Consider the following 25,616-nt stretch of genomic DNA (forward strand, 5'->3'; position numbering starts at 1 on the left):
TTGCAGTTTGAAAGCAAGGACGTTTTCTGATTTTTAACCTCTGTGCAGACGCCACAGGGAAGTCTGTACTTGAGCTATTGAATACAGAATCATAAGATCAGCATGAAATTGGAAGGTCACAACCGAAAGCCTCCTTAAATCTTATACTGTGGCAAACAGCTGTAACACTGAAAAAAAATTAATCCAGAGCGTGGTGATGTTCTTTTTGACTTGGTCCCAGGAAATTTGAATGAACCATAAAGATTTCACGACATATCTTGTTTTGGTTAACAAAATGTGAAATCTTATAGCATGGTCCATTCAGTAAATTTCTAAGTGGGTTTGGATTTCTTCTTTAGGTGCAAATGGTTCCTCACAGGATTGTAACAACGAGCTCTGCAGTTCCTCCCTGAATATTTTTGATGCTTTACCTCTCTCCTGCCCCTTTTAAGTTGCTCCTTAAACCCTACCTCCTTTGATTAAGCTTTTAGTCACCTATCCCAATATCTCCTTATGTAGCGTAATGTCAAATTTCTTCCAATAGTACTTCTGTGAAGCACATTGGAATAGTTTATTACATTAAAATCACTACACAAATGAAGTTGCAGTTGTTACCGAGTCTGATAATTTGAGAAAAGTGAATTAAAATCAATTTTAAAAAATAATTATGTGATGCAGGTAATTCTGTTTTGACTGTTTGTTAAGTCAGCTCTCTTAAGGCTTTTGTGGTGCAGTGGTAGTGTCCCTACCTCTGAGCCAGGAAGCCTAAGTTCAAGTCCCAGCTATACCAAAGGTATGTAATACCATCTCTGAACAGGTTGATTAAAATATCTAAGTCATCTCTTATGCTTTCAGGGAGGTGACTTCAGAAGCCTCAGTGATATCATTGTTTCTGATAAAGGGTCTACAGAAAGATATTAACTTATTTTTCACCCTTCCAGCTGTTGAGTAGCCTGTTGTGTAATTCAATTATTTCTATTCTTATTTAAAACTTCTGGCTTGGAACTTAACATCTTTTTATCTTAAAACAGAAGTGGTCTGACATTCAGCTAAACTAATAATAAATCTTTTGACTAATAATAATAAAAGTGTAGATGACAGAAATATGAAATTGAGAGAGAAGGCGCTGGAATAGCTCAACAGGTCTGGCAGCTTCTGTAGAGAGAAAAGCAGAATTAATGTTTTGAGATCAGAATACTTCTTCAGAATATCTGTCAAATTACTGTATTGTCTGATAATGCTGAAATATTATCCATACATAGAAAATATCACAAAATGGTTTATTGCTGCATTCCTGTATTTTTATTTTTTTTGTATTTTTATTCCTGTATGTTTATTGCTGTTAATACTAAGCAATCTTAACTCAACTCACTCGGTCAGTTGGTCGGCAGTTAAAATTGTTTTATAGGATTCACCAGCTGTTATTGTGCAGACTCTGATTTTAACCTATTCGTCTGAGTAAGCAAGAAGGAAACTTGGCCAAAGCCACATGCAAATAAGCAGAACACCCTCCATCAATGTCATTAGGTCCAAACTTTTGTTTTAATCAAAAGTCTGTGTAGGAAACATAGTGGATTTTCTGTCAGCTGAACCTAGGGGAAGAGGAGTCAAGACCAGAAGATGTCCAATAAAGCATTTTCATTTGACTTTCATGTTGGGGTCAGAGGAGCAGGAAGGTTTTTTGTGAAGGAACACTTTGGCTTTACCTCCCGGTCTCTGATTCACACCACCCCATCTTCTGCTAAAGTAGCAAATGTTGCATCAATTGAGTGTGTATCTGTGCATGTTATAGTTATGATTAAGATACTATCTAGGGAAAAGGTTAGAGAATATATTTTTAAACAAAGTAAAATTCCAGCAGTCCTGAAGATATGTCATAACACATCTAAAGAGCTGACTAAAAATAATTCATAAGAACTGGTTTCTACCTGGGAGGAGTTTGATCTGTGAAAGGGTAAATTAGTCTGCACTTGTGCTATGTCAAATACTGTCATCCAAAATGGAACACTGGTCAACACCTTTGTCTTTACCAGATGCATGTTTATCAGATGAACACCGACTTCCCAAAATCTGCCCTCTCCTCCCAAATTCCTATTTCTCTGGAAACACCATTGACTCAATATATTTAAATGTTGGCAATCATTTCTTGGCACTGGTCTTGTCTCAATGGGTGTCCTCACAGTGACCTGCTCGATGTGGGCAGAAACCTAACTGAGGCTGTGGCGATCTGGCCACCAACTTAGAACGTTCTGCTTTGCATGCTATTAAAGGATGTAATCCCAACTGCCTCAAGTACTGCCTTTTGGTTTGCTCTTATGATAGGAGATAAACATTGTCTATTATGCCCAAACATTAAATTGTTACATCTAGATATGAATACTAACAATGTTTTATTCCCTCTTGGTAGGTGTCGTGTGGGTGAAAATTGGTGGTACAGAGGAGAGCATTGTGAGGAGTATGTCTCTGAAACTCTTGTGGTGGCCATTGCTTTTGCTTCAGTGGTTGGGTTCCTTTTGGTAGCTTCTGCTGTGATCTTCTGCATAGCCAGAACTCTTCGTGCTCAATATGCCAAAGGTGTCCCTCAACAATCTACAGAGTGAGTAACAGCATAAACAAATGTATTAAAAACTAATGGAAGGAATGCTCGTCCTGACTCCTCAAAGGTGGCTATAACAGTCCTGACTCAAAGAAAGGAAGGTCCTGGAGTTAAATATTCCTGGATCCAAGGTCATAGAGTCATAGAGATGTACAGCATGGAAGCAGACCCTTTGGTCCAACCCGTCCATGCCGACCAGATATCCCAACCCAATCTAGTCCCATCTGCCAGCACCCAGCCCATATCCCTCCAAACCCTTCCTATTCATATACCCATCCAAATGCCTCTTAAATGTTGCAATTGTACCAGCCTCCACCACTTCCTCTGGCAGCTCATTCCATACATGTACTACCCTCTGCGTGAAAACGTTGCCCCTTATGTCTCTTTTATATCTTTGCCCTCTCCCCCGAAATCTATGCCCTCTAGTTCTGAACTCCCCAACCCCAGGGAAAAGACTATTTACCCTATCCATGCCCTTCATAATTTTGTAAACTTCTATGAGGTTACCCCTCAGCCTCCGACGCTCCAGGGAAAACAGCCCCAGCCTGTTCAGCCTCTCCCTATAGCTCAAATCCTCTAACCCTGGCAACATCCTTGTAAATCATTTCTGAACCCTTTCAAGTTTCACAACATCTCTCTGATAGAGAGGAGACCAGAATTGCATGCAATATTCCAACAGTGGCCTAACCAAACTCCTGTACAGCTGCAACATGACCTCCCAACTCCTGTACTCAATACTCTGACCAATAAAGGAAAGCATACCAAACACCTTCTTCACTATCCTATCTACCTGTGACTCCACTTTCAAGGAACTATGCACCTGCACTCCAAGGTCTCTTTGTTCAGCAACACTCCCTAGGACCTTACCATTAAGTGTATAAGTCATACTAAGATTTGCTTTCCCAAAATGCAGCACCTCGCATTTATCTGAATTAAACTCCATCTGCCACTTCTCAGCCCATTTGCCCATTTGTTCCAGATCCTGTTGTAATCTGAAGTAACCCTCTTCGCTGTCCACTACACCTCCAATTTTGGTGTCATCTGCAAACTTACTAACTATACTTTTTATGCTCGCATCCAAATCATTTATGTAAATGACCAAAAGTAGAGGAGCCAACACCGATCCTTGTGGCATTCCACTGGATCCTTGTGGTCACAGGCCTCCAGTCTGAAAAACAACCCTCCACCACCACCCCCTGTCTTCTACATTTGAGCCAGTTTTGTATCCAAATGGCTAGTTCTCCCTGTATTCCATGAGATCTAACCTTGCTAATCAGTCTCCCATGGGGATCCTTGTCGAACGCCTTACTGAAGTCCACACTGATGACATCTACCGCTCTGCCCTCATCAATCCTCTTCTTTACTTCTTCAAAAAACTCAATCAAGTTTGTGAGACATGATTTCCCACGCATAAAGCCATGTTGACTATTCCTAATCAGTCCTTTCCTTTCCAAATAATGTACTTCCTGTCCCTCAGGATTCCCTGCAACAACCTGTCCACTGCCGAGGTCAGGCTCACTGGTCTATCTATAGTTCCCTGGCTTATCCTTACCACCCTTCTTAAACAGTGGCACCACGTTAGCCAACCTCCAGTTTTCAGGCACTTTACCTGTTACTATCGATGATACAAATGTCTCAGCAAGAGGCCCAGCAATCACTTCTCTAGCTTCCCACAGAGTTCTCAGGTATACCTGATCAGGTCCAGGGGATGTATCCACCTTTACCCGTTTCAAGATATCCAGCATTTCCTCCTCTGTAATCTGGACATTTTGCAAGATGTCACCATCTATTTCCCTACAGTCTATATCTTTCATATCCTTTTCCACAGTAAATACTGATACAAAATACCCATTTAGTATCTCCCGCCGCCCCCCCCCCCCCCACCATTTTCTGCGGCTCCATACAAAGTCCGCCTTGCATAGGGTAATGAGGGAGAGAATAGGGCCCTCAAGGATCAGCAAGGCCTCCATCTGTGTTATAACAATTCTGTGGTTCTGTGAATGTCCTATAGCTGGCTGCTTACCCTGACTTAACCCTTTGGGACTGGCTTGTTAACTGCTTCTTGTGGCATCAAGTTCCACATTCTAATTTTTGTTTGGGTAAGGGTCTTTTTCCTGAATTCTCTAATTAATCTGTGATTGTTCTATATTTACAGCTAGTAGTTTTGCCTCCTTCCTCCACCAAACAGAGTTGTAGAGTCATAGAGCTGTACAGCATGGGAACAGACCCTTCATTCCAACTTGTCTGTGCCAACCAGATATTCTGAACTGATCGAATTCCTTTTGGCCCATATCCCTCCCCTCCTATTCATGTAACCATCCAGATGTATTTGTGACTGTTGGAAATTGTAACCACCTCCACCATCTCCTCTGGCAGCTCATTCCATATTGCATCACCTTCTGCGTGAAAACGTTGCCCTTCAGGTCTTTCATTTCTCACTTTAAACCTCTAGTTTTGGACTCCCCTATCCTGGGAAAAAGACTTTGACTATTCACCCTATCCACGCCCCTCATGATTTAAAAACCTCTATAAAGTCATCCTCTCAGTCTCTGACGCTCCAGGGAAAACAGCTCCAGCCTATTCAGCTTCTTCCTATAGCTCAAATCCTCCAATTCTGGCAACATCTTTGTAAATATTTTCTGAATACTTTGAAGTACCAACAACCTATAGCTGGAAAGATGGCAATTTTTTTTCTACCTTTACCCTACGAAACTCTTTCATAATCTTAAGTGCCTGTATCAGGCTACCCTTTAGATTTGTTTTTTCTCAAGAAAAGAGTCCATCTTATTCATTTTTTTTCTGACAGAATTTTACAGTTTTAGCTGCTTCATAGTTTATTTTTTAACATGCTAACATGAATATTTTGTTGAATGTTCTCCAATGCGGCCTAAATGTATGTCTTGATTATCTTTTGTTTTTTGACAAAAGTGTTTAACATGCTTATGTGTGTTTGTATTCTTAAGTATGACTTAAGTTGTCAATGATTCCTGTGCCTTATGCTAGAATATTGATAAAAGCATGTTCTAATCCTTCCCTAGACAAAGTAATAGCCTGGAATCAGTGGAAAATGGAACAAAATATAATCCTATGTATGAAAGTGATGCCACAACTAGTTACAGTCACTACAATAAACGTTATCCACAACTGGCCTCATACAGCTCAGGCAGTGCAGAGGCATCTGCCAACTTCAGCAGTGATGAAATCCGACACATCTATGAGCACAGTGAACTTAGCAAAGAGGTAGGTTTACTGTAGAATGTTGCGACCTGGGAACCATCTCTTGTGTAACGACTGAATGTTTCATATTTCAGACACTACAAGCTTTAGTCCTGAAACTTCATTTTATGTCAGCTGCTGAATTAGCTCTCTTCTAAACAACACCTTGGAATAACTTTTGAGGGTGAGCGCACTGCTCACCCCTTGGAAAGTGTTGATGGTCAGCTGACAGACCTGGAGGAAGCCTGTCCCTCAGCCACCTCTCAATGTGGGTGGACTAAATTGGTGCAGATTGGGTGGTCATGAAGTTCCTGACCTTAGGAGCTGCTGCCCATTCATCTTCTAGCCAATCTGAATGATGTCCTGTACTGATGGCGTCTGCTAGGATTGCAAGCATTCCCAGAAAGAAGGATCTGAGGCACATGTAACTGGATTCATTCAGCAGGGAGAGTTCAAGCAACTTAGGAAGCTAGGCAAGGTTAGTAGAGGGGTGTTTTAAAGTCCATGCAGAAAGAATTGAGTGGGGGGAGGATTCCATCTTCTGGGATGCCTCTCTGTTGTTCAGTAGTCACCCTTCCCCTTTAAAAACAGACCTCTTCCACCTGCCTGCCCACCCCTGCCAACCCCTTTATAGCATGGGCAGAATATTATTGGGTTCAAATGAGCTGCGAGCAAGATGAATCAATCCTTTACAATTTATTTTAATATGACATGCAGGCTGTCAATATTAGTGCCAAACAAACCCCACCCCATCCACCCCTCTATCCACTACTATTGTGGGGATATACTCAGAGGTGGATGGGGAGGTGGAGGGCTGAGCACCCATCCTTTTTTATGTGAACCACACCAATAATATGTCTTGGTGAGTGCATGTTCAGTCCCCTTGATAGAGAATCCTTTTCATCATTTTCAAATCCTTTTGTGTTTTACTCCTGCCAATCATTATGATCTCCAGCATAACAATTCTCCAGGACAGATGCACTGCTCTAGCCTTGACTTCTTGGGCATCCTGGACTTTAGTCTGGCTTAAATAGTCATGCCTTCAACTGAGGGTTTTTACTACAATAATGTAATTCTGTGAAGATGCAATGAGTGATACCTAAACAATGGATTGCCACTTTCTGTATTAAAATATAAGTTGTCCACAAAAAGTAATAATATTTACTTAATAATGGTTTTGTTTTAGTCATTTGTAGTTCAGTTGGCTGGATGGCTGGTTTGCAATGCAAAATAAAGCCAACAGAATGGGTTCAATTCCACTACAGGCTGAGGTTCCCATGAAGAACTTTCCCTTTGCCTGAGACGTGGTGACCCTGAGGTAAAACCATCACTACTTATCTCTCTCTAATGAAAGAGCAGCCCTGGTAGGATTTGGGCAACTTTTACAATAAAAAGCTTCAAAACTCAAATCTTGTTGAGTCATTCTTTCATGTTTGAGTTTCTATCTAAAACTTTATCAGACTTTACAGAGATCATAGAGAGGCAATAATCAAGTTTCAAAAGATTGGATGAAAATATTTTTATTCACAGAAGTTATAAATCCCCAATTTAGGTAATTTAATTCTAATAGCTATTTATTTTGGTAACATTTTCCATAGTCCATAATAATGTTAAAGAAACATTTGAGGATTTTTTTTCGTGGTTTCAGTAATTTAACTGTAATCCTTAATCTATTTCACAAAACATTACACAGCTGCCTTAGGAGCTGTTATTTTACAAATATGAGGCCTGTGCAAATTATTGATTTTTGGATATCATTTTCTATAAATAAATTCAACAAAATGTTTATTTTTCTGTATCAGCTTTGATTTTACTCCAAATATTCTTTAGTCAATTAGTTACAGTTGATTATCAAGTGGGCATTATATAATTTTAAGGCTTATTCTTTTTGCAATCAACTGATCTTTCAGAATTGACTTTCATCATGAAAACTAAAATGCAGTCAAAACATATGATAAGTATAACAATCAGAAAGCTCCTCTAATATTTATGCCATTTGTAGCATGCATTAGGAGATGAAAACAATTGATTATGTAACTCTGTATTTTTGGTGGTATTTCAGGAAATCCAGGACAGACTACGGATAATAGATCTATATGCTAAAGATCGGCAGTTTGCAGAATTTGTGAGACAACATCAGATGTAAGTTATTAGGTGATGACTACATCCCAATGTTCTAAAGGAGATAGCAGAGGAGATTGTAGGTGTATTAGTGTTGATCTTTCAGAAATCACTGGAGTCAGGGAAGGTCCCAGAGAACTGGAAAATGTTTAACGTGGTGCCCCTATTTAAGAAGGGAGGGACACAGAAGAGTAGAAATTGTAGATCAGTTAGCCTGGTCATTGGTAAGATTTTAGGGTTCATTAGTTTGGATGAGATTGTGGAGTACTTGGATGTGCATGGTGAAATAAGGCTGAGTCAACACGGCTTCATCAAGAGTAGGTCATGCCCATGTTAGATTCTTTTTAAGGAGTAAATGAGCAAGTTAGATAATAGAGAGCCAGTGTACGTGATCTATTTGTATATCCAGAAGGCCTTTGATATGGTATAGCACAGGTGGCTGCTAAATATAACATGAATCCATGGTGTGAGCAGCAAGGTACTAGCATGAATAGAGGATTGGCTGACTGACAGAGTAGAGATAAAGGGGTCTTTTTTCAGGATGGCAGCCAGTGACTAGTAAAATTCTACAAGGTTCAGTGTTGGGACTACTACTATTCACGTTTATACATGAACGTGAGGACATTGTTGCTAAGTTCACAGATAACACAAAAATATGTGGAGAGGCAGGTAACGTTGAGGAAGCATGCAGGACTTGGAGAGTGGGTAAAGAAGTGGCAGATAGAGTACAATATGGAAAAAAAATGAAATTTAATTTCAAGAGAAACAGTAGAGTTATTCAAAGTAAAAGTATTATATATTCATTTTTGAATGGTGGCAGATTACTGTTGTGCTTTGCAAAAAAGCTCTGATTGTGGAGTTTTTGCGTGAATAGTCAGCATGGCTAAACAACTGTACCATGCAACTCTTGTTTCATTGACATTTTTGCTTAATTCTTTCTTCACTAGAGGTGTAGATCATACCAAAACAAATCCTACAAATTAATCTTTCTGAAGAAGTAGAAGACAATCCTAAAATGGTAAGAATGCCAGTTTTATTTATGTCCATATTTTATTAACATACTTGTGCTGATATTTCCCATGGAAAATAATGCCCAGATCTTTGTCCAGGAACCACATGTGTAGAGTTGGAAAGAAATCCTGGCTTGGCAAAGCCAAAAACGGTGACCCAAAGATCAGATTTCTGGTCAGATGGCGGGGGTGAGATTATACTGGAGCTTGGACTCAATAGCTCTCGAATAAAGCTGGAGATGGACTGAGAGGAAGGGCTGCTTTAGTGCATTCAGTGCATTGATTCAGAAAATATAAAACATCCCTTCTCCTTCACATACCCTCATTCACACCATCTCACTTCCCATTCCTCATTCATGCAAATCCATGCTACACCCTGCCCTGTACTCCCTCCATGATAATCTAAATTCCTGTAACTACCATCATGGCCCTTTGGACCCTTTATGCCAATCTATGCACCTCTTCTGACACTCATTCCCCATGCTAACTTAATTTGTTTTACCTAATCCTGTGCTTTTTATAATCCTTTGTAGACTTATGCCAACTTAGTGCCAACTCATGCCAAAATATGCATCCTCACTCACCACCCATTAAGCTAACCTGCTAATGCATCTGGTATCCTGGTGACCCTATGTCTATTGGAGGCAGAGCCCAAGTCATATCCACTTTTAACTCTCCACCCCAGCATCACAAAGCCAGCTTCCACTGAGCCTCTTTACTTGCGGGGCTCTGTCAATACCAATGCTGGTTAGACTTTGTCTGAACTTTCAGTCAGGAAATAGGTGGTTTGTATAGCATTCCATAAAATCCAATTCTGTGACTAAATCTCACAAATAGTTAATTAGCTGTATAATACTTTGGAACATGTTGAAATTGAAGAAAATAGCACACAAATGTAAATCTTTCCTTTGGACTTCAACGCACCGACTTGCTCACAACTGTGGCCTTGTCAGAAGCACTCTTTTTTTCAGCCAATATTAGCACAGAATTAAAGTTCACTTCTTACTCTATTCCACAAAAGATATGTTGTGAGGAGGACTTGTGTATCCCACAAAGGGATAGGTGAATTAAATGGCTGGGCAAAGATCTGGCAAACAGTGTGCAAAATGGAAAGAACAAAAAGGAAGCACATTATGTAAATGATAAGAGGTTGCAAAGCTCTGAGATGCGGAGAGATCTGGGTGTCATCTGTTATGGATTACGCCAGACTCCTCAAAACATTTTTAAGCAGGTAGTCCAGATCGTAACTTTGCTATTTGTCTAGCTAGGTGTATAGTGGATATTCCTGGAGTACATTGGTTGGGTCAACTGCTAATTTTTAAATAAACAAATTTTATTCACAAAATTATGGAATGAAACACAAAGAACAGAAAACAGAATACTGGATAATGTATCCAATACAAACCTGATTTAATGAAGCTGTTCTGAAAATATCTGCAACAGTCCCAAAACCCACAGCACAAACAGCAAACAATGGCACAGGCAACTTACAGTTCAAAATTATAAGGGCAGAAGGATAGAGAGAAGGCTTCTTTCTCCTGTGACTCTTACTCAACTCACTCCTGAACTGAACTGAACTGCACAGCTAGACAGCTGGCCAGGCCCCCATGATTATACTAGTTTTTCAAAAGACTTTTCCAGCTTTTGGCCTGAAGCATTATCTGTTAGGCTAAACAACAAGGGGGTGCTGTGGTGGGAACATTACTGGGGGTATGCAGAATTGTAGAATTTAGGTTAAAATCAGATCAGCCATTATTTTATTGAATGGTGGAGCAGGTTCAAAGGGTCAGATAGTCTACTCTTATCCCTTGTTTGAATGTTTTGCACTCTAAATCCAAACCACAACATTTTAGGTTTCAGTCTCTGTTTTTATCTAAAGTATTCAAAGAAGAACCTGTTCCTGTAACTTGATTTTAAGTTGCATTGCATTGTTGGAAAAGTGGCCGCTTTTTCCTTTTTTTTCCAGATTTTTCAATTCTTCTATCAATCGTATCATCAACAAGAGAGAGACAAACATGGGTGTTCGGACACTCACATGCCCATCGTTACTATGAAACTTTCAGTAAAATTGTTATTCAGTTCTGTCATTTTATTAACTTCCCCAATTAATCAAGTGGTGCCGCACGAATGCATTATACTTTCGTTGGTTGCATGGAAAATGGAGGCTGAATGTAAGGAAATAATCATTTTACTGATACTTAGAGGCAACATGATTCAATGCATAGCTTAGGTATTCAATTGGGATGAATATTTAGAGTACAGCTTTAAGTTAGGAAGGCTTAAAGGAAGATTCTGAATGGTTAAGCTGAACTGTATGAACAGTAGTTGTAGTTTTTCCAACAGTAGATGGATCGTGATCAGAAATGGGAAACCTACCTGATGTTCCCCCCTAGCGCCTAGAGCTATGGAGGCTAACCCCACTCTAAGACTAGCTAATTCGATTTGACATATGATAACTCTAGGATATTTTGGTCTTGATGCCTGTCAAAGTCTTAGGTTTTGAGGGATAATTAAATTTGAAATCCTTCCATAAACAAAGAGCATGCTAGTATGGATTCTTCTTTTTTATCACCATTGTGTACAACATCAAGAAAAGTACCATTAAATTTGAGAAAATATGAGAAGTTTCAGAAAATTGCTGTATGCAATGCAACTTTTTTTCATTACTGAAGTTTAAGTACTGGTCTAAGGTTAATAGCCGGTAACTGTGTAGGCTGCTTTATACATTTTGATAATGTAACTTAATATCTGTGGTTATTGTGTATAATTATGAAGTACTTGGATTGTGTCAAATTTATAATTCATTTTGCATTCTAGATTAGTGGTGTTGGAAAAGCACAGCAGTTCAGGCAGCATCCGAGGAGCAGGAAAATCGCTGTTTCGGGCAAAAGCCCAAATAGATTCCTGATGAAGTGCTTTTGCCCGAAACATTGATTTTCCTGCTCCTCAGATGCTGCCTGACCTGCTGTGCTTTACCAGCACCACTCTAATCTAGGATCTGGTTTACAGCATCTGCAGTCCTTGTTTTTACCTAATTCACTTTGCACACACATCTTGAATATGCAATATCCTTATTGTGTTTACTTTTTACAAAAGTTAACCATGGGAAAAGTAGGAGAAATAATTGTAATGAATTAATGCAATTTATCACCTTGCTTTTTAAAATCAATATGAGAAACAGTATGGACAATGTGATCATGGGCTGAGTCTCTTGAGCTAGACTGTAACTTTTACATTAACGGTTTTCTCCCCTCCAAGAGAACTGACAATGCTTGAAAGTGTCTAGAAAACTGCTACAAATTAATTCAGTACTTGAAGTATATGTGCAACTGTTCAGAGTATTAATTCACAAGTTACTTCACAGGATCATAGTCAAAGAAAATTTGACACCAACCCACATAAAAATGTTTAGGACTGATGACCAAAAGCCTAGTCATAGAGGTAAGCTGTAAAGAGCATTTTGATGGAAGATACAAAGGTTTAGAAAGAGCTTAGAGCCTTGGAAATAGATGACACAGCCATCAATAGTGAAACAACTAAAATCAGAGATCTAGTTTACTTACAATAGTCAAGTGAATCCCATTTTCTAATTACGGATTGACAAGGATCTTAAAAGATTGTAAGAATCTTAACTTCTACATCAGAATTCACTATCTCACTGGAAAGGAAATAAAGATTTTCAGGATGTTTAAAGTTCTTTTGGAAACAGTAAAAGGACTTATTTTACAAACATATTTTATCAGGATTGTACAACAACACTGTAACAGTATAATCTGCAGATTTCATAGGATCTTGTTGTCCACGGCAAGACCAGCTATTACTGCCCATCATTAATTTCCCTTCAGAAGGAGATGGTCATCCACAACTGACTCACTTAGCAAGTCTATTACAAAGGGATGTTAAAGTCAATCACAGTGGAGTCAGATGTAGATTAGACTGTCAACAATGACAGATTTCCTTTCTTAAAAGGCTTTAGTGAGCCAGTTGAATTTTTATGACAGCCCAGAAATTACTTGGTCACCATTCCTGATGCTAGCTTTCTATTCCAGATCTGTTTAATTTACTGAACTTAAATTCCCCAGTTGCCAGGGTGGATTTGAAGTCATTTCTCCAATCATGAATTCAGGCATCTTATGTTCAAGAACATAATCACTGGTCCAACATTCTCATTTCAAACTGTGTTCCAAGGACATTTAAAAGAAGTAATAGAATATATTAGGACTGAAATTAGACAGAAAATAGATGGGTCAGGCCTGAATAATGTTGAATGAATCATTTTTGTAGTTGTACTATATCCAATTCTAATGAAAAATATTGTTGTCCTTAACTGTATGTTTCACATTGCTTTTGTACTTTTGGTGCACAACATCTAACTTTGTTAAAATAAAACTTTAATGACTGCTTCTTGTCTCATTAACATAAACCTCTGGTATTTACAGTTGTGGTACCTAAATCTGCAGTATTCTGTTTTCTCTCTGCACCGGTGTATTCTAACCATGGTTCAGGAGCCCTATACATGATGGACTTACTCTTGCATTTTAAATGAACACTGCAAAGATTGGCTGGAATATGGAACATGAAGATGGGGGAGAAATATGAAAATTGTTAAAACAACTTAATTTACGTGTTATTAAAACATTGCCCAAAGACCTCCCAAAATAATGTTGGACACCAGCGTTTCTTTCACAGCATTTTTATAGTGTAATGGCAAACATTAATTAGATTGTGTATTTCCCTTACTAAATTGTGACCAAGGAACATTCTAATTAAGGAAGAGTTCTGAAACATCTTGACATTATTTGCCAATCTTGAGCCAGGTTTTACAGATACATACCAGATTATTCAGCATTGGTAAAGGGAAAAGAAAACTTAACGTTTTGGGATGGTTCTAAACAAGTGAATTAGTAACACCAACAATTTTATAGAACATAGAACATTACAGCGCTGACCTGCGGAGCCATAATTTATAATTTAGCTGTAAGGCGATTGTTCAAGGATTACTCCTGCTCTTCTGTGAGGTTGAGAATAGCTTTATCAGTAAATTTATTCTGTCTATCTGTCTGGAGGATGTAACTTTAAATTTTATCTGTATTGTTCATCCAGAAGTTGATAATGTGGTGAGTGAATACATGGTACTTTCATTTCTAATACTTGAGTAATCTAACCTAATTTGCCCAATAAGAAACTCATGGTATTCAAATGTTTGATGTTTGACTTTTTATGGACTCCAGAGAAAGGTAAAATTGAGAAGGGTGTGGAATGGATGTCCCTATTAATTTCCCATAGGTCGTGTAGGTTCAGTATCTTCTTTGGGGTTGATTCCAGACTTGAATGATTAAACCAAAGGTCCCTTTTTTCTGTGCTATAAGTGTCTTGCATGAGTTGAATTGGAGGTTTAATATGATATATAGTGGATGAGATTGACTTTAATGGAATATTGGAGATGTGCTAGGGATTTACTGTATTCACAAACCGCACTCTACAGCAGGGAAAATTCTTTAAAGGCTGAGCTTTACTGACTGAAGTCAAGTAAGTTGCAGGTGTGAACTAACTGAACTCCTTCCAGCTCCAGAGCGATGAACCTAACTAAACTGGGTGCCATCCAGTTCAGATCATTGCATGACCTGCACACATCATTTGATTTATTTGCTGCAGATAAAGACAGGATTTTCTGATTAGTGTTGTAATAATACTGGTGGTAATCCTGGAGTTTCAAAAGCATGATTGAAAAGTCTAGACTGAACTGTCTGGTGAAAGCCAGCAACTTAAATGGGGTCAGTTAATTTTCCTTTCAGTATGGAACAGACTGTTCTAACATGCGTAATTGTTTTTTGTGGTTGAGATTTAGTTTTTCACTGGTAATTACAGTCCACCAAGATCTGGATATCAGAATCTAGATGCTTTTACCATTGTAAAGTGTTATGGCACTGTAAAATTAAGATTGGTGAGGAATGTTGTGAATTCTGTATTCATTCACTTTACCCTTACTGGCTACCTGTTAGAAAATCTTTGCTTTCTCTAACTTGTTTTTAACCAGGCAGTTCAAACAGCACTATCATGTAAATTGGGAAATTTTAGGAAATCCTCAAAACCATTGTCTTCAAGCATTATATGAAAATATGTGAGAGTAAATACATAGTTAATTTCAAACGGGTTGTTTTGGTTTTCAATATTAAGTGCTAAAATGTTAATCAAGTTTACAGCTTTGAAGGTTGCTTTCAGTGCTCTGTTGTCACATGTTTTAGCAAAGACAAGGAAGGGTTATCTGAGATGGCAGGTGACATATACTGTCCACCTTTTCCTAGATGCTATTCAACATATCCAGTAGTTGAAGGAACTCTAGTGTTAAATGCTATATCTCTAGACTCAAGGAATTTGAAAACAAGTACAAATACAGTTGAAATATTTGGGTTTCTTCAAGTGATGTTACAGTATTTATCAGCTGCCTGTAGCCCAATGGCTTTCATATGCATATCATTCATTATATTATACTGCCTCAGGGTTTTCATGTCTGCTGCATACATGAGAAATTTTCTGGATAAAAAGACTCTGACATGGAAGAGCAAGTCAATTTAGAATTAAGTCTCGAGCAGCACATCAGCTCGGTGTGTATTACTGCACAAACAACAGTGTGGCTAGGAATAAGATGCTTATCCAAAATCTATTCAGCTCGATGTCTAATGTTTCACTTTGAAGAATTCTGCTGTCCAAGGATTCAAGAAAATGGCTCAACATACCTTTTGCAAATCTTTCTCCTGTGTCACCATTTATTTACAGTTATTTACAGTCTTGCCATCTTAATCAGACACAAAGAGCTGTATTTCTGTAGCAGTGCCATTTACAGGGCCAATTCAGAGAACTGTCTGGAATTTTCATCACATGTGATTTCTTTTGAGGATGTACAGATCTTGGCCAATGGATGGAGGCAGATCTTTGGCTGAAGTTAAGTGGTGGGGAGTGGGGATTGGAGGGAGCTAGTGATACATTCATTCATTTCTTCCCATTCCAACCCCTGCAATTGCCAAAGGGCTATAACAGAGCCATAGGCCATCCCTGTAGGCAACAATTACATTTGAATATTATGAAGTTTACAGAGGGTGCCTCCATCTTGAAAAGCTATCTTGTTCTGCTTTCTTCACTGGCTGTGCCCACCTCTGACAATGGGGCTTCCAATCTTCCAGTGCTGCATGGGATTCAATTTAGATTAGAAGCCTGCCCACCATCCTTAATTGGACGGAGCTCATAGAGATAGCTACGTAATTGGTTAGTTCTTCCAAAATTATGCTCCATTGGCATTTGTAGGTTGCCGTCAGCATTTCATCCTAACAACATACTAAGTATCCTGCACAAACTTTCCCTTGACTAATTTCAAGGATCTTACAAATGATTAATTTAATTATGCAATCTATATTTCTTACTATTGAGTTTTAGCAACATGTTTTCCTTTGTTTTCAATAAGTGATGAATTATTTTCAGCTCATTACACTGGATGGCACAGTGGATAGCACTGTTGCCTCACAGTACTTGGGACCCAGATTTGATTCTAGCCTCGGGCAAATGTGTGGAGCTTACAATTCTACCTGTGTCTTTCCTTTGGGTGCTCTGGTTTCCTTCCACAGTCCAAAGATGTGCGGGTTAGATGGTTGGCCATGCTAAATTGCCCTGAAGTGTGCAGGTTAGGTGGATTAACCATGAGAAAGGCAAGGTTATAGGGATGCGATTGGTCTGAGTGGGAGAGGTGGTATTGATTCGATGGGATGAATGTCCTGCTTCCACACTGTTTGAATCCCCTAAGTGGTTTCTGACACTGTGCAGGGCATTGGGGGATCTGGCCAGGCTTTAGGTGATCCTTTATCTAGTCAAGGATATTTTCCTGTCACTGATTCAGCAATATTCCCTGATGCTGTGACACTGGTTGTTCCTTAATACATTCTGATGCTGGCATTGCTGTTTGTACTGGAATTCTGAAAAGACGTTACATTTCACAAAACCTTCTGTGCCTGCAGCCACAATCCTGCCAGAATCCTCATCAAAATGTCTCCTTAATTATGCAGGAACAGAAATGATCCCTGTGAATTCCTACCTCAATCGTATTCCCAGCATTCTGGAACTGGACAAGCAAGGCTTTATTTTAATTGGAGCTCAAGGCTACTAGAACAACAGTATGAGCATTCATAAGCAATATGCCAACAGGGCCAGGATATATACCACTGGGCACTGTTTCAGCTTCCCCTGAATTCTAAATGTGTTCCACAGGAGACTAAGTGGAGCAGACAATTATTCATCATCTAATGTATGGTTATCACGAACAAACATTTCTGAATCAGACTTTGCAAGATATTTCTTAAGAGCACAAGTGATTCCTGTAGATTAATTCCTTTCAAAGACAACAAACTCCTTTTATTCTAGAAGTTCAGAATCTAGACATTGCAGCAAAGCAACAGCCCTTCAGGCATCAAGTCTGCTCCTCATCTGCTATTAACACTTCCTGACTGTGCAATGTCACTCACCCAATGTTCCTTCCCAAGCTCATTATCTACGTCCTTCGGGGCATATGCAGCTGCACCGGTCTTTGCCAGTGTTTTTGGGAGAGCTACAGCACAATGTGAATTTCTGGATAGCTTAGGGACACGGACAGTGCTCTGTTCTTCTGAAGCCACAAAACACTTTGAATCCCAGAAATGTCTTTAAAGATTATATGCCACCCTTTATTGAGTGTGAGTGAGCAGAAAGAAGTGAAACAACATTAGGATGTTGGTGGTTTTAACCTTGAGGGAGGATTCGTTCTCCTCAGCATTTCTGTTAATTATATGTTTTCAGGTTCTGCCAAAGGCTTCTTATTCCTGGGACAATATTCATTTCTGGTCTGATCCCTTTATGTTTGTCCTCAAGCTGACAGGAAATCTTTAGATGTTATGTATTTAAGGAATGTATAATTATTTATATCTGCCTATTCTACAGTGCTTATGGGATCGCAGATTGAACATACAACTGGTTGTCAATACTTTTTAAACTGCCTGAGAATGCTCTATTCTTTGCCATAAAGTTTTGTTTGTCTTTTTGTGCTGTGCTGTGTTATGACAATTTATAATTTTTGAAAAGATATTTCCTTGTGGGACGTGGATGTCGCTGGCTGGGCCAACATTTATTGCCCATCCCTAATGGCTCAATGAGAAGGTGATGCTGAGCTGCCTTCTTGAATTGCTGTAGGCTTTGTGCTGTAGGTGGACCCATAAAGCTGCTGAGGAGGGATTTCCTTGATTTTGTTCCAAGCATGCTGAAGAAATAGCAATATATTTTCAAATCAAGATGGTGAGTGACTTGGAAGGGAACTTACAAGTCATGGTTCTCCATGTACCTGCTGCACTTGTCCTTTTAAATGAAAGTAGTCATGAGTTTGGATGGTGCTGTGATGATGCAAGGTATTAACAATGTGAAGGCAGGACTCCACAAGGATTGCCTGGTGGTCATCCTACTGATAATGTCAAGGACAGATACATCTGCATTAGGCAGATTGGTAAGGATGAGGTCAAGTATATTTTTCCCTCACCACTTGCCACAGACCCAGCAATGTCCTTTAGGACTCAACCAACACAAGCAGTAGTGCTACTGCTGAGCCACTCTTGGTGATGGGACATTGAAATTCCCCCATCCAGGGTACCCTCTGCACCTTTGCCATTCTCAGTGCTTCCTTCAAGTGTTGCTCAATATGAAAGAGCGCCGATTCATCAGCCAAAGAGAAGATAGCTGCTTGACAGGTCTATGAGACAACTTTCCTAATTCCAAATTTGAATGGCTTGCTAGGTAATTTCAGAACAGTCAGCCACAGTGGAAGCACATGTAGGCTAGCCCAGTTAATGATAACAGGGCTAAAGGACATCAGTGAACCAAATGGCTTTTGCCTACAGATGATACAATAATCATCATACTCTGAATCCTTTTAGTCCTGTAGCAGTTGACTTTAGCTATCTTCCCTCTACTCTGTGCCCAGGTGCATTGGGTCGTAAAGTCAACATTGTCCTTGTCAGCAACCTGCTACCAATAGCTTCTACACCAACCACTTTTGAGATGAATGCCCTTTTTTAATTAGCTGAGTCACAGTCATAGATTCATACAGCATGCAAACAGGCCCTTCGGCCCAACCAGTCTGTAACAACCATAATCCAAATGTAAACTAGGTCCACCTGCCTCCACTTGGCCTGTAATGCTCCAAATCTTTCCTATTCATCTCCTTATCTAGGAGTCTTTTAAATGTTGTAACTGTACCTACATCCACCACTTCCTCTGGAAGTGCATTCCACACATAAATCACTCTCTGTGCAAAACAAATTGACCCTTATGTAGAGTCATAGAGATGTACAGCATGGAAACAGACCCTTCAGTTCAACCTGTCCATGCCAACCAGATATCCCAACCCAGTCTAGTCCCACCTGCCAGCACCTGGCCCATATCCCTCCAAACCCTTCCGATTCATATACCCATCCAAATGCCTCTTAAATGTTGCAATTGTACCAGCCTCCACCACATCCTCTGGCAGCTCATTCCATACAGGTACCATCCCCTGCGTGAAAAGGTTGCCCCTTAGGTCTCTTTTATATCTTTCCCCTCTCACCCTAAACCTATGCCCTCTAGTTCTGGACTCCCCAACCCCAGGGAAAAGACTTTGCCCATTTATCCTATCCATGCCCCTCATAATTTTGTAAACCTCTATAAGGTCACCCCGCAGCCTCCAACGCTCCAGGGAAAACAGCCCCAGCCTGTTCAGCCTCTCTCTATAGCTCAAATCCTCCAACCCTGGCAACATCCTTGTAAATCTTTTCTGAACCCTCTCAAGTTTCACAACATCTTTCCGATAGGAAGGAGACCAGAATTGCATGCAATATTCCAACAGTGACCGAGCCAATGTCCTGTACAGCCGCAACATGACCTCCCAACTCCTGTACTCAATACCCTGACCAATAAAGGAAAGCATACCAAACGCCTTATTCACTATCCTATCTACCTACGACTCCACTTTCAAGGAACTATGAAGCTGCACTCCAAGGTCTCTTTGTTCAGCAACACTCCCTGGGACCTTACCATTAAGTGTATAAGTCCTGCTAAGATTTGCTTTCCCAAAATACAGCACCTCGCATTTATCTGAATTAAACTCCATCTGCCACTTCTCAGCCCATTGGCCCATTTGGTCCAGATCCTGTTGTAATCTGAGGTAACCCTCTTCGCTGTCCACTACACCTCCAATTTTGGTGTCATCTGCAAACTTACTAACTATACCTTTTATGCTCGCATCCAAATCATTTATGTAAATGACAAAAAGTCGAGGACCCAGCACCGATCCTTGTGGCACTCCTCTGGTCACAGGCTTCCAGTCTGAAAAACAACCCTCCACCACCACCCTCTGTCTTCTACCTTTGAGCCAGTTCTGTATCCAAATGGCAAGTTCTCTCTGTATTCCATGAGATCTAACCTTGCTAATTAACCTCCCATGGGGAACCTTGTCGAACGCCTTATTGAAGTCCATATAGATCACATCTATTGCTCTGCCCTCATCAATCATCTTTGTTCCTTCTTCAAAAAACTCCACTTATCTTAAAAGCATGCCCCCAGTCTGGAAATCCACCTTGGGCAAAAACACTTGCCACTCACTTTGCATCCTTGATTATTTTGTAAACCTTTATAAGGTCACCTTTCAACATCCTATGCTCCAGTGAAAAAAGTCCTAGCCCATCCGGCCTCTCCTTATAGTCCAAACCTTCCATTCACAGCAAAAGCTGGTAAATCTGTTCTGAATCTTCTCCAGTTTAATAACATCCTTCATCTAACAGGAAGACCAGAACTGAACACAATACTCTAGACAGACCTCACCAATGGCCTGTACAACCTCAACATAATGCCCTAACTCCTAAGGTCTAAGCAATGAAGGCAAATGTGCCAAATGTCTTCTTAAACACCCTATTTAAATGTGTAACAAACACCAAAGAATTATGTACCTGAACCCCATGTTCTCTCTGTTCTACAAAACTGCTCAAGGCCACAGTTTTAATTATATAAGTACTGCCTTTGTTTGTTGTACCAAAATGGACCACCTTGCATTTATCCAAATTTATCCATTTGCCACTCCTCACCCCATTAAACCAATTGATCAAGATGTCTTTGTAATCTTAGATAGCCTTCTTCACTGTTCACTAAAGCACCAATCTTGGTGTCAACTATAACTTACTACAAACTTACTTCTGTGTCAGCTGCTTTAGTGCCACGTTGTCAATGCAAATGTTTTAGTTGTCTTCATTTTCCAAGAATTTTGATTGTGGCTGCTGCTTGTGACCTCCTTGTTTAAGTCCAGTGATTTTAATTGGCTGGCTGGACCATTTAAAAGTCACTGTATTGCTAATGTCCATCCCATAACTTACTCATGATGGAAAAAAAATGTTCGAAATGGTTAACAAGTGGGTGATCCCAAAAAGAGGGTGAAGTTTAATTACAACAAATTCCAGGCTGAGACTCCCCTCCTATCCCTTCGTGAGAAGAATTTCAGAATTATATTGAACAGGAGAGAACTGTTTGGAGCTGGCTTTTTGTGAAGCAGCCAACCCTTAGGCTATTAAGTCTTGTTTACATGATCAGGTTATATTTAGTTCAGGATTTTGACCAGTAAGATTGGCACTAAAAGTGCTTTTGCTGTGTGTTTATATAAGGCTTCACTTCAATTTAGTTAATGTGCTTGGAGATATTAAACTATCGGCCTTTGACACACTTACTTATCTCTTTTTTGCAGTGGGAAAAGACAGGAGATTTGTATTAAGCTATTTATACTCAGCTGACGCAAGTCTGTTTGATTTGGAATGAACTTAAATCCTGTAGTTTAAGGTGATAGCAGTGCTGCGGATAGGAAGAAAGAATATGCTGAGTGAAAGCTGTGATTGCATTTTGAACTCAGCATAATCATTTCAATTGTTTCATCCACAGAGGAATATCTTAGCCCTCTAGATAATTGAAAGGTGGATTGCAATGGGGACAGTTGGCACTGAGTACAGTGAGGAGACACCAAGGCAATGTTTCAGCCCAGAGACCTAATGCTAACAGCATTCAAACCAGTCCCTGAGGATGGTATTGTTTAAACCGGGAATGATTGAAGTCGAAATTTTATTACAGGTCTTAGATAATAAGTCTGTATATTAGTAGATATGGTGCAGGTTACATTCAAATATGAATTGTTTCCATTATTTTTCATTAGACTAGAACCCAAGTTGTGATTCCCTTTGAAATTTCAACAGTTTATTCTGAATCATTGGACTGAATGTGTGAGACTGCTGGGAGGAGATTAGGCAAAGCAGATTAACAGTAGGATTTTGCATTGCCCTTCAAGGGAGAGTTGCATTAACTGGAGGTTAACCCATGCTCCCTTTGATGACCCTATAATATGTTAGTGGTCTGTAATCCTGAATCAAACAACCAGTATGTTGAGTTTCCTGCTGAAATATTAATATTGAATTAAACAAATGACTCAGTTATTAGGAACAAATGTATTAGTATTAACTAAATAAACATTTAAATTTCAAATGCATTGACCTTGAAACTATTATCTCCTCTCCATGTAGTTTTGGCAGAGATGCTGACCAATTCAAAATAAACATTTCCATCAAAATAACAGAGAACAGCTATTTGTTTTTTAACTGGGAAATTCAGGTCATAATAAATCATATGTTGACACGTGCAAAGCAGCAAACAAGTTATGGCAAGTGAAGTAAGATTGTATCCCTGTATTCCATGAGATCTAACCTTGCTAATCAGTATCCCATGGTGAACCTTGTCAAACGTCTTACTGAAGTCCATATCGATCACGTCTACTGCTTTCTCTTTGCAGACTAAGCTCATTGCTGCCACACAAACAATGATCACTTGCTCAGGATCCAATCAGAACAGTCTTGTCAACAAGTATTCCCTTGGTTCAGAACCCATTGTGTCTGATTTGCTCTCACTGTTTCGGGGGTAAGCAACATTATATACCACACAGGCTGCCCCTGTAAACATGAGTTTAAAAACAGCGGCCATCTCGTTACAGAATCTCCTTAGTTTAAAGCAATATCTTCCTCCTTTTCTCAGTTCACGGTCCAAAATGAAACAAAATAAAAATATATTGTCCTTCCAAGCCTCCATCCTTTGAAAAGATGAAATGCCATTTCAAAACAGCATTGCATCATATGACATTGCATCACTGACAACAAAAATGAGACTTATATCCACGAACTCTTACTTCTCCTTTAAATAGTCTTGTACAATCTTTTCTCGTCTCTTTAATCCTTAAGTTATTCTATCATTTTCTTTTCTGAACAAGACATCGTTGATCACGTTTTCTTTAACACCAATGTTAATAATTCTATTAGCTCTGTGCACACAGTCTCTTACACCAAATGAAAATAAAATTGACCTAGAATAATCGCATTCAATATCTGCATTAAAATCTTCGCCGAAAACAGAAGAAAAATCAGCCTCATTTGGTTCCACAGTGAATGTTGCCATGTTAGTGCCTTAAAATTATATTGCGTTAACCTGGCTTCCATGTCAATGCTCTTTGTTAGAAATATTGAATTCTTCCCACAATTCTAATAATACATTGATCTTTAACAGAAAGTTTGTTTAGAACAGGTAAAAAGAACCCTGCAATTGAATTTGACCAGCCTTTCCCTTTTGGGGAGTGTCTGGAATAAGGGAAGACAGCAGTTGTCATGCCTATCATTTTCCTGCTACCCCACACTGTTTTATCAGAGGTACCTGCTTCCTTGAGCTTTCTTGATCACCTGATGGCAATGTCATCACCAACCCTTAGCAACTGTCTTCTCACTCACCAGGGCCTGCCTGATTGGTCTGGGTGCCCCCTGGACCTGACTTAAAGGGCACATCAACAAGGTAAAAACAATGACTGCAGATGCTGAAAATCAAATACTGGATTAGTGGTGCTGGAAGAGCACAGCAGTTCAGGCAGCATCCAACGAGCAGCGAAATCAAGGGCTTTTGCCCGAAACGTTGATTTCGCTGCTCGTTGGATGCTGCCTGAACTGCTGTGCTCTTCCAGCACCACTAATCCAGTATTAAAGGGCACATGCCCATCAACATGCCATCTTCCTGCAAGTACAGCCCAAACAGTGCCATCACTGCATTTGCTGAACTGTACTTGAGCTGGAGCCATTGAATGTGACCATTCAGTATGGATCCAAGTTGCAAGGCCTTGCTGTCAAAATTCACCCCAGTTTTTTTTGCTGGATAGACACCTGCCACCTTCATACTACTGCTGTGTTCAGCCTTGACGGGGTTTCTCTAAGACCGAGCTAGCAGATCACTAGCAGATTTTCAAGTGATAAATGTATGTAATCCAGATGATGTCACAAAAGCAGCATGGGAAGGGATAATAACTCAATGTGAGATAGCACCGACTCCCATAAAAGTGAAAATCCTCAATCGTATTGCAACCAGTAAAAGATGCGTTAGAACATTATGCACATAATAGGCAAATAAAACCAATTGTTTCTTCCCCATGGATTTTTAGTTTTACTTTTTGTTTGACATTCTGCTTACACCAGGATTCCCTCTCCAACATGGTAATCATGGGGTGAGACCTATGACCTCTCCACATTGCAATTAATGCCACTCTTTAACAAACTGGAAAAAGATTCAATCAAAGTGGGAAAAGAAAATTCTCACTCAACTGATTGAAAATACAGCAAAAACCCTGTATTTCTTTTGGTGTCTTACCTTTCACTGATTTTTGTGAAATAGTTATTTGTAATTTCTACTCCAAACTGTTCCCAGCTATTGGCGCTATCCTTACCTGCTAACCATTCTCTCCAGCTTGCCTGTAAAGAAGCTTTCTACCTCTACCTTTAACAATATCTTAAAGACTCAGTTTCCACTGAATTTCGAGGACACAGTTCCAAAGACTCACCACCCTCTGTGAGAAAAATAAATCTCTTCATTGTCATCTTAAATGGATGGCACCTTATTATAAAGCTCTACTCTAGTTCTACTTCTTTCAGTGGCCACCCCGTTGCTCCCAGTTCCCCCAGATTTGAGTAAATGGAGAACCATTCCAACCCAGCAGGCAGGTCACCCTGACAACCCTGTTCGGGAAACAAGTCAGTTTGTTAGACTGCCAAAAAAAGGTAAGTAATTGGGCCAGTAGGTAAGTTGAGGCCATTTATTGACTTCAATAAAGGAGAAGACAAACATCACTCCAGAGCCAGCTTGCCCAATTATTTGTCGCTCTGACTACTTTCCTTGCCACTTTCACCTGGCATCCAAGTCCTGTTGCAGACAATCTTGGTCTTTTTCAATATGGGCGGCACAGTGGCTCAGTGGTTATCACTGCTGCCTCACAGCGCCAAGGACCCAGGTTCAGTTTCCACCTCAGGCAACTGTCTGTGTGGAGTTTGCACATTCTCCCCGTGTCTGCGTGGGTTTCCTCCGAGTGCTCCGGTTTCCTCCCACAGTCCAAAGATGTGCAGGTTAGGTGAATTGGCTATGCTAAATTGCCCCTCATGATAGGTGTAGGGGAATAGGTCTGGGTCAGTTGCTCTTCAGAGGGTCGGTGTGGACTTGTTGGGCCGAAGGGCCTGTTTCCACACTGTAGGAATCTAATAAAAAAAATCTAAATATAATTTTAATCACATCACACTGTAAACTTTTGTTGTAAATTCTGT

The 25,616-nt window shown here is 39.8% G+C and overlaps 1 protein-coding gene across 2 annotated transcripts in view; it reads left to right on the forward strand.

The window, feature by feature from the left end:
* Positions 1-11,785, forward strand: part of LOC140486372 (interphotoreceptor matrix proteoglycan 2-like) — an 85,408-nt gene extending 73,623 nt beyond the window's left edge. For both annotated transcript variants that reach the window (XM_072585414.1, XM_072585415.1), the window contains exons 17-21: positions 2,387-2,575; positions 5,614-5,815; positions 7,854-7,933; positions 8,860-8,930; positions 10,889-11,785. In XM_072585414.1, the coding sequence (XP_072441515.1) occupies positions 2,387-2,575; positions 5,614-5,815; positions 7,854-7,933; positions 8,860-8,896 (508 nt within the window). In that variant the 3' untranslated portion in view covers positions 8,897-8,930; positions 10,889-11,785. The remainder of the gene's footprint in view (positions 1-2,386; positions 2,576-5,613; positions 5,816-7,853; positions 7,934-8,859; positions 8,931-10,888) is intronic.
* Positions 11,786-25,616: the final 13,831 nt, after the last annotated feature.

This window comes from Chiloscyllium punctatum, chromosome 15 (genome assembly GCF_047496795.1).
Source record: "Chiloscyllium punctatum isolate Juve2018m chromosome 15, sChiPun1.3, whole genome shotgun sequence".
In the NCBI taxonomy this organism is placed as follows: domain Eukaryota; kingdom Metazoa; phylum Chordata; class Chondrichthyes; order Orectolobiformes; family Hemiscylliidae; genus Chiloscyllium; species Chiloscyllium punctatum.